General features: G+C 55.8%; 1 protein-coding gene across 1 annotated transcript; it reads left to right on the forward strand.

Moving 5' to 3' along the window:
* Positions 1-1,310: 1,310 nt before the first annotated feature.
* On the forward strand, positions 1,311-3,483 carry Zfp36l2 (ZFP36 ring finger protein like 2). Its single transcript, XM_059248285.1, has 2 exons — positions 1,311-1,488; positions 1,979-3,483. The coding sequence occupies exons 1-2, from the start codon at positions 1,438-1,440 to the stop codon at positions 3,371-3,373; spliced, it is 1,446 nt and encodes a 481-aa protein (XP_059104268.1). The 5' UTR covers positions 1,311-1,437; the 3' UTR covers positions 3,374-3,483.
* The last annotated feature ends 5,404 nt before the right edge of the window (positions 3,484-8,887 follow it).

Genomic DNA, 8,887 nt, shown 5'->3' on the forward strand with positions numbered 1-8,887 from the left:
CATTTTCTATCGAAAGCTAGTGGAAGTTGCACCAAAACCAAGAGAATGGGACCCCTCACACACACCCCCGACTGGCGGTTCAGCAACCACCACCTCCGGCAGCCAGCACAGAGCTTAAATTCGACGCAGTGCCTCCCACAGCCAAAGAGGGAAAGTTGCAGGACTCGACAGGCTAAGGCTGTGCAGGGCGGGAAGCCTTGGCCAGCAGCTGCACCCCCACCCCTAAGAGGGTTGGGGAGGCCAGGCCAACTAGCAGACACAAAGGTGAAGGAAGTGACTTCCTCCATGTCCACAGTGCTCCCCCCCCGACTTCCCTCTAGTTCCCCGAGCGGGCTCTCCCGCCCCGGACACCCCGCGCCACTCCGCGCCTTTGGCCCAGGCTCAAGGTCTTGTGATGTGATTAGCAAAGCCAGCGCCTTGTCCTCAGACACTCAGCCCTGCCCGGCAGGCCCCAGCGCTCAAGTCCTGTTTACTGAGCCTGGGCGGGGAGAGGGGCGGAGAAACGGGCCAGTGCTCCTCCAGGCTGGCCGCTCCCGCCCCCACCCCTACTGCGTCTCCACGTGCAGCTGGGTTCGAGCTGCCACCTACGGGACAGGCCGCGAGCCCGCCACCCGCCCCCGAGTCCTAAGCACCCTTTGCCAACCAGTCTGGCAACACGCATCATTGCAATATTGTTGCATTTTGCAATTCCCGCGCGCCGTGCAAAAACCAAGGGTGGAAGATAAAAGCTGTGCCAGTCGGCCTAGCAGGATCGGGCGGGGGAGGGCACGTCCAGGGTAACCCGGTCCGGGTCACAGATAGAACGTGAAAGCGCATTCCAACGTTATAGGCCCAGAGGCAGAGGAGAGCGGGATCTTCCCGCCGCCGCCGCCACCCAACAGCACCCAAAGGGGCCGCGCTCCCCACGCCGCCCGGACGCCCGGGCTGCCCGCCCCTCCCCGCCCCGCCTCCTCCCCCGAGGGGGGAAAAATTGGCGGCGACCAATGAGAGGCCGAGAAGGCGCCTGACGTCGGCGAGCCGGCGGGCGGCGTTGCCTGGAGACCCCGGCGGGTCAGCGTTCAGTCCCCTCCCCGGGTGCGCCTGGCCCCGCCGCCGCGCGGCTCCCGGGCTCTATATAGGGCGCGCGCTCGCGGGTCTCGGAGTTCCACCAGTCCGCGAGCTGCCGTCGGCTCCCGCGGGGGGCGGGCCGGGGCGCCGAGCTGCGCTCTCGCTTCTCCTCTGCCCCCCCACTCCGCGCCGCGGCCTCCTCCCTCCTCCTCCTCCTCCTCCTCCTCCTCCTCCTCGGCCCCGCAAGCAAACTTTCCGTCCCTCCCCGCCCCTCGCCCGTTATTCGTCTCGATTCCAGCCGGGCCGCGCCGCGCCGCGCCGCGCCGCACCGAGGGCTCCTCCCAACCCTCCCCGCTTGCAGTTCCGACCATTACAGGACCCAGAAAAAAAATGTCGACCACACTCCTGTCCGCCTTCTACGATATCGACTTCTTGTGCAAGGTAAGCCGGCGAGCGGGGAAGGACGGCGGTCCGCCTGGAACCCCTGGAGTTCCGAGACTTGGGCTGCCGGGCCGGGTTAGGGCGGGAGGGGACCCTTCCAAGTTGACTTTTCGGGTGGAGGGAAGTCCTGGAGTTAGCAGCCCTGTGTGCTTGCGACTGTGGGCGTGGAGAGCTGGGAGGGAGCGAGTAGCGGCTGGAGCAGCGGCGCTCCTCCCGGGCCGACCACGGCCACGCTGCCGGGACTTCCCGGACAGTGTTTGCGCCGCCCACCCCGTGGCCACGGGCCCAGGGTCACATGGCTAGACCCGGCCGCGGCCCGGGTGGGCGTCCTCCACTCCCTCCGGCCTGGTTTTCGCGAGTGTAACGGTGGAGGCCGCATTGAAATCCGCAGGAGAAAAGAAGGTGGGCAGTTGGGACTAGGCTGAGTTCTCCCCGACTCTTCCTCCCCTTCCGATCTTCATTCCCGTCCCCGCTCCCCTCCCTTTGGCAGACGGAGAAATCCCTGGCCAACCTCAATCTGAACAACATGCTGGACAAGAAGGCGGTGGGGACGCCCGTGGCTGCTGCCAACAGCTCGAGCTTCACGCCGGGCTTCCTGCGACGCCACTCGGCCAGCAACCTCCACGCGCTCGCCCACCCGGCGCCCAGCCCGGGCAGCTGCTCGCCCAAGTTCCCAGGCGCCCCCAACGGCAGCAGCTGCGGCCCCGCAGCAGGCGCGGGCGGCCCGGCCTCCTACGGCCAGCTCAAGGAGCCTTCGGGGGGCAGCGGCACCGCTCTGGTCAACAAGGAGAGCAAATTCCGGGACCGCTCGTTCAGCGAGAACGGCGAGCGCAGCCAGCACCTCCTGCACCTGCAGCAGCAGCAGAAGGGGGGCAGCGGCTCCCAGATCAACTCCACGCGCTACAAGACCGAGCTGTGCCGACCCTTCGAGGAGAGCGGCACGTGCAAGTACGGCGAGAAGTGCCAGTTCGCCCACGGCTTCCACGAGCTGCGCAGCCTCACTCGGCACCCCAAGTACAAGACGGAGCTGTGCCGCACCTTCCACACCATCGGCTTCTGCCCCTACGGCCCGCGCTGCCATTTCATCCACAACGCGGAGGAGCGGCGGCCCGCGCCATCGGGGGGCGCCTCCGGGGACCTGCGGGCCTTTGGCGCGCGCGACGCGCTGCACCTGGGCTTTGCCCGGGAGCCGCGGCCCAAGCTGCATCACAGCCTCAGTTTCTCGGGCTTCCCGTCGGGTCACCACCAGCCCCCGGGGGGTCTGGAGTCGCCGCTGCTGCTCGACAGCCCCACGTCGCGCACGCCGCCACCGCCCTCCTCCTCGGCCTCATCCTGTTCCTCCTCCGCCTCTTCCTGCTCCTCCACGTCGGCCGCATCCACGCCTTCGGGCGCCCCGACGTGCTGCGCCTCGGCGGCGGCTGCAGCGGCGGCCGCGCTGCTCTACGGTCCCGGGAGCGCCGCCGAGGACCTGCTGCCCCCCGGAGCCCCGTGCGCCACCTGCTCGGCCACCTCGTGTGCCAACAACGCCTTCGCCTTCGGCCCGGAGCTGAGCAGCCTCATCACGCCGCTTGCCATCCAGACCCACAGCTTCGCCGCCGCGGCCGCCGCCTACTACCGCAGCCAGCAGCAGGGCCTGGCGGGCCCCGCGCAACCCCCCGCGGCCCCCGCGCCGCCCTCGCCGCCCTTCGGCTTCCCGCTGCCGCGCCGTCTGTCCGAGTCGCCCGTGTTCGACGCGCCCCCCAGCCCCCCGGACTCGCTGTCGGACCGCGACAGCTACCTGAGCGGCTCGCTGAGCTCGGGCAGCCTCAGCGGCTCCGAGTCCCCCAGCCTGGATCCCGGCCGCCGCCTGCCCATCTTCAGCCGCCTCTCCATCTCCGACGACTGAGGCAAGGGGGCGCCCGCGAGGGGTTGGGAAGAGGCGCCGCCGGGGGGCACCGGGTTAGGGGTGACACGGCCGCAGGCCCGACTTGCAGGCCCCCCTGCCGAGCACTTGGACTCGAACTCTGCTGGGAGGGGCCCCGCCCCTTCCCTTTCGGTTTTCTCGTTTCGTTGTTTTTTTTTTTAATCATTTTTATTATTATTATTATTACATAAAAGAGTTTCGTTCCTGTTGTAATAAAAGCCAACGAACTTTGTGTGGATGAACAAAAATAGTCACAACAGGCGGTTGTGATACGGTAGAACAAAAGATACCAAACACTTGGTTAGGTCTCAGATGATTTTGAAACTCTAGTTAAAAAAAAAAAAAATCGGCCCAGCACCAGCAGCTAAAAAACCACCATTCCATCTCTTCTTTCACTTGAAAGCCTTAGTTACAGTCCAGATGTGAGAACTCTTAACCTTGGAAGGGGTTCCTAAATGTATTGTCTCAGACCAGTGTGAGCCAGCCGGCTGCCACCTCCCTAAACTATAAGCTTATAGAATTCAATGTAATGCCAAGAACATGCCTTGAAACGAGTAGCCTTCGGCCCGTGTGCGCGGTGGTTTTCCTTGTTTGTTTTTTTTTTGTTTTTTTTTTTTAACAAAGTTATATATGTTTGGGGGTGGGGGGAGGGAACCTTGCATTCCAAAGTTTGATACTGGTCTCATTGCACCGCTCAGTGGGTGCTGAGCCTAGAACCGTTTCTTCTGCTCTCTGGAAGCCTTGAGCAGAGCTCAGTTCGTCATTGTTGGGAGACAAGTGTGCTTCATTTTTAGCTGTTCTGAGTTGATTCGCGCCACGGCACCACAACTCAATATGAAAAAAAAAAAACTATTTAACTTATTTATTATCTTGTGAAAAGTATACATTGAGGATGTTGTTCATACTGTATTTATCGAGTATGATGAAAAGCAATAGATATATATTCTTTTATTATGTTAAATTATAATTGCCATTATTAATCGGCAAAATGTGGAGTGTATGTTCTTTTCACAGTAATATATGCCTTTTGTAACTTCACTTGGTTATTTTATTGTAAATGAGTAAGAAAAAAAATCTTAATTTAAGAGATTGTATGTAATATTTATTTCATTAATTTCTTTCCTTGTTTACGTAAATTTCAAAAGATTGCATGATTTCTTTACAGAAATCTATCTATCTTGATGCTGTGGAAGTAGTTTGAGGAACATTTTGAGTTTTTCTTAGAATGTATAATGGTTGTGGCCCATCCAGCTTTAAAGAGAAAGAATGACCACATACTTCGCAGTCAGGCTCACATGTGGCATGCTTTTCTAGTTCCAGCTTTATAAACCAGCAAGAAAAAAAAATGGTTGCTGACTCCACCAGATCTACTGTGACATTGAGTATAAAGACATGTAGCAATAATGGGGAAATGGTCTCAGTGCCTTCACAGGGCCCGAACTTGCCTTAAATCTTCCTCAACCAAATAAGTATTTCATTAGTGCTTGAGAGAATTTGAATGTCGGATGGGTTCACCTGCACAAAAGGAAGAGATTTTTACCACTTTTTTTTTATATAGCTATAAAGTGAAGAGGGCCATCTTAGTGCTGAAATGGTCTGTAGTACATGAATATGCCTTGTTTCGTGACAGTCCAAAACTTGTACTATTATTTGTCAATGTAAAAAGGCAGGAATGTCTCCCAGGCCTTCCTGGATGGCGGAGGAATGAGCAGGCGCTTAGTTTGTATGTAGGTACAGTTGGAGCACCGAGTGTACTCTGGACTACTTTTGACAGAAGTAGGTTTTTGAATGTAACAAGATAAGTCAACTTGAGTTGTAATATATTTTGGGGAATCAGTTCACTACAAATTGTGACTGTAAACATTGTACTGTAAATGTTTTGTAGTTTTCCCCCAATAAAATTTTTTGGGAAAAAAAAAAAAAAGCATTCCTGAGTGAAAGGAGTGTTCTTTTTAAGCTGGTCTCTCTTCCTGGCTTTCCATGGCCTCTGCAGGTCTGGGAAGGGGGTGTGGGGGAGGATGTGGGGAGCTGGCAGACCTCACAAGAGCCTGCATCCACTTGTACCTGTATTTATTTTCTAGCAAGTCCTTTCAGCTGAAAGACAGTAATTATTTGGCTGTCAGGGGGCATTTGTTAGCTGTTCCCTTTGGTAATAAGATGCATCCCAGTGTTGGCTGACTGGCTGGTGGCAGGGCCTGGCGGGAGACTGCAAGGGGTGTGGCCGGCCTGTGAGTCACCCAGTGGATCACGTGGCTGCTCTGGCAGCTGAAGGGCTGATTTTTCTCTAGGATGCCTGACCAGGGCCTGTAGCCTTGACAGGGGGGCTGGACGTGGAGTTTTGGGCCAGGCGTTGGGAGTCCAGGGTTTTGCTTGGACTTTGAAAAAAGCTGGGTTATGTCCTTGTCCAGGGAGGGAGGAAGATTAAGCGGGTTAAACTTCTATCTGGGTGATTGTTTACACAGACAACTTCCTCTGGGAATGAGCACATTCAGGCTATTTATGCAAAAGGAAGACCGGACAGGCCAGAAAGCAAATTCAACCCGACTTCTGCAGAAGGGAAACAAGACTGCCTTGCTTTCCCGGGTTCTCAAAGCTTAGCAAGCTAAAGTCACTTGTGGTTTTGGGTTTTGTTGTTGTTGTTGTTTTTACCCTGTTTTAAAACCATGACTTTTAAACTCCTGGGACAGTTGGATTTTTCTCCCCCCAACCCCCAGACACACAGTTCAGACACCTTTTCCAAAGTAGGCAGGAGATCCCACAATAGTTTGCTTTCTTATCCATAGCAGCTGGGCTCTATCAACCAATCTTAGCCCCACTCTGGCTGGGCCTGCCTTGGCCAGGGTCTCCTGTGACTCACAGCTGAGCAGGAGCGGTGGGGGTGTCTGAGGGATGCATCGCCAGGCTGGCCAGCTGTTTCTCGTTAAGGAGGATGGAGTTGGTGTTCGCTGGAGCGATTTTTTTTTTTTTTTTTTTATGTGCTTGCTGCCAGAGTGAGGAACAGTTTCAAAGTTCTCCCAGATGTTGGGCCTTGGGGGTGGAGGGAGCCTGAGGCCAAGAAGGCCTGGGGTTGGGTGAAGCCCCTGCAGCTGTCTGGCCTCTGGGCCATAAAGAATGTGCAATCAGGAGGAAACAGCTCCACTGTGGAGCTATTTAGGCCCGGCTGCATTTCAAAGACCTTGTTTCCACTTCATTCCCAAACTTATTTTTTCTGAACAAGTACTATTGATCAGCTGGAATGTTGGACTTCTCTTTGGGGTAAGCCACATTCATTTTTTAAAAACTGCTCTGTTTGAAAGCCCAACTGCTCGGCTCTGAAGTTTTGTGTCTTAGATGCGTTGGAGCGTGGAAAGCTTGGGGAGGTAGGTTGTCATTCAGAAGTTTTCTCACCCACACACATCAGTGGAGGCTCTGGGTCATTGTGTTTCGGCAGCAACCAGAATAAATAGCAAACAGCCTGCCCTTGATCACCCTGAGGATGTTGTTTGTTTGTTTGTAAATCCAAGATCTAAAAGTAAAACTTGCAAGTAAGGACAAAGTAGGAGTAGCCACCTCAGGCTGCCATCATGGAGCAAAGAGAGCGGAGGCATCGGGCTGAGTCTAGAGAGTCCTTCAGGGGCCGTTGTAGGCCCAGAACCTAGTGGTTCCAAGAGGCCTTCCAACTGACTGCGTGGAGACTGGGGAGATTTGGAAACAAGCCAACTAGTGTGCCCCGCCTTATAAACTATTTCAGAAGGAGGATGTGTGTAAGTACGGATCCTGCTGTCTGCATCTCCTGCTGGACGTGCAAAAGACAGACAGCACACAGCTGAACCCTGCCTCACTGACGTGTGTGAAGACGTGGAGGATTGGGAGCGGGCAGGCCTGGAGGGCCCTTGATGCAGGAAAGCTGGTAGGCCGGACTCCAGACTGCCCGGTCTGCTGACGGAGGGTCCTCGGTGTTCGAGTCTGCTGGGGGGCCTCAGGAAAGCCCTTGCTCCGGTGGGGGTCTACAGGGAAACATTAAAACCTTAGGAGGAAACCCACCTGCAGACACAACCGCTGTCCCCCAGCTTTGCTTGTGGTGACAGATGAAGGCGGATATGACTCGCACCCAGTTTTTTTTCAAACCGGAAGTTGGGTCTCTGCAGCTCTTTTCAGGCTGACCAGCTGTTGGACTGGGGCCAGTCAAGCTCTTTTTTGTTTGTTTGTAACTACAGATCCTCCTGCCTCAGCCTCCAGCTGATTCGGGACTGTAAGTGTGCCCCACAACGCCCAACTGTGATCTCATTTTGTTGTATTTCCTATTCTGGAGGATGTAGTGAGCTTTAGACATTCAGGGCAGTTCTGTTGTTGTTCCAGACAAGGTTTCTCTGTGTAGCCCTGGCTGTCCTGGAACTCACTCTGTAGACCGGGCTGGCCTCGAACTCACAGAGATCCGCCTGCCTCTGCCTCCCAAGTGCTGGGATTAAAGGCGTGCGCCACCACCGCCCAGCGGGTTAGGAATCTTACGGAGTATAAGGGTCTGTGGGTGCTGATGATGGTGGGTGTATCTTGTGATGTATGGGTTGCCTGTAGTAGGGGGCTGTGGATCTGTGTGTGGAGTGTGGGTTTGGGTTTGTGCTGTGTATTTAGGGTTGTAGGGTTTGAGAGTGGGAGTTTGTGGGTGTTTCTGTGTTAGGGTCATGGGTGTCGTGATGTGGGGGCTGTGTGTGTGTGTGCAGGTGTGTGCGTGTTGAGTATGTGTTGCTCTGGTGGGTGTGTCCTTGTGCCCTGCTCTGTGTGTGTGTGTGTGTGTGTGTGTGTAGTGAATGTGGGTTTGGGCGTGTCTGTATGTGGCTGCAGCTGTGGGGGAGGGGGTGTGGGCCTTCAGTGTGTGAAGAGGTATGTCCCGCTTGCGGTGTTTGGGTCTGGTGGTGTCCGCCGGGGCACGGGGGTGTGTCTGTCCGGGGTGGGGGTGGAGGTTTACCCACACCTATAAAGGCCAAGCAGCCCTTCTTAACAAGCCTCTTTCAAGTTTAAAACTGCTTTCAAAACCCGGAAATAACTGCCAGGCTGCGACCCGCTTCCTGCTGGGCGGGGGCAAGACAGGGCTAGCAGGAGAGTGGCCGCAGTCTCCAAGCCTGCAGGGACCCCAGAGCCTCCGTCATGATGGGCACACCTGCCAAGGACGGGCCTCAGGGGCCCCTGGCTGCCTCGGGGACATTTTTAGCAACAATCCATTCTCTGGGGGGCTGAGGGAGGGGCCTCTTCTTTTCATCTGGGCAGAAATAGCTCCTGTCCGATACTCATTCTTCGCCCGGGGAGGTCGCCCCAAAATAGAGGGAAGATGTAAGGACCCAAGACGGATGGGGAAGGAAACTCCTGAGATCATTGAAACCAAGTTTAAAATATTTCTCTAAAAATAAGCTTTGTTTTTCTTGTGGATTTGTCTGGCACTCAGGGTCCTCCAGTCAGGGTGCTTTAGCTGGCCTGGGAAGCAAGGCGGAATTTTTTTTTTTTTTTTTAAGCGAGTGTTTC

The sequence above is a fragment of the Peromyscus eremicus genome, chromosome 22 (genome assembly GCF_949786415.1).
Source record: "Peromyscus eremicus chromosome 22, PerEre_H2_v1, whole genome shotgun sequence".
Taxonomy (NCBI): domain Eukaryota; kingdom Metazoa; phylum Chordata; class Mammalia; order Rodentia; family Cricetidae; genus Peromyscus; species Peromyscus eremicus.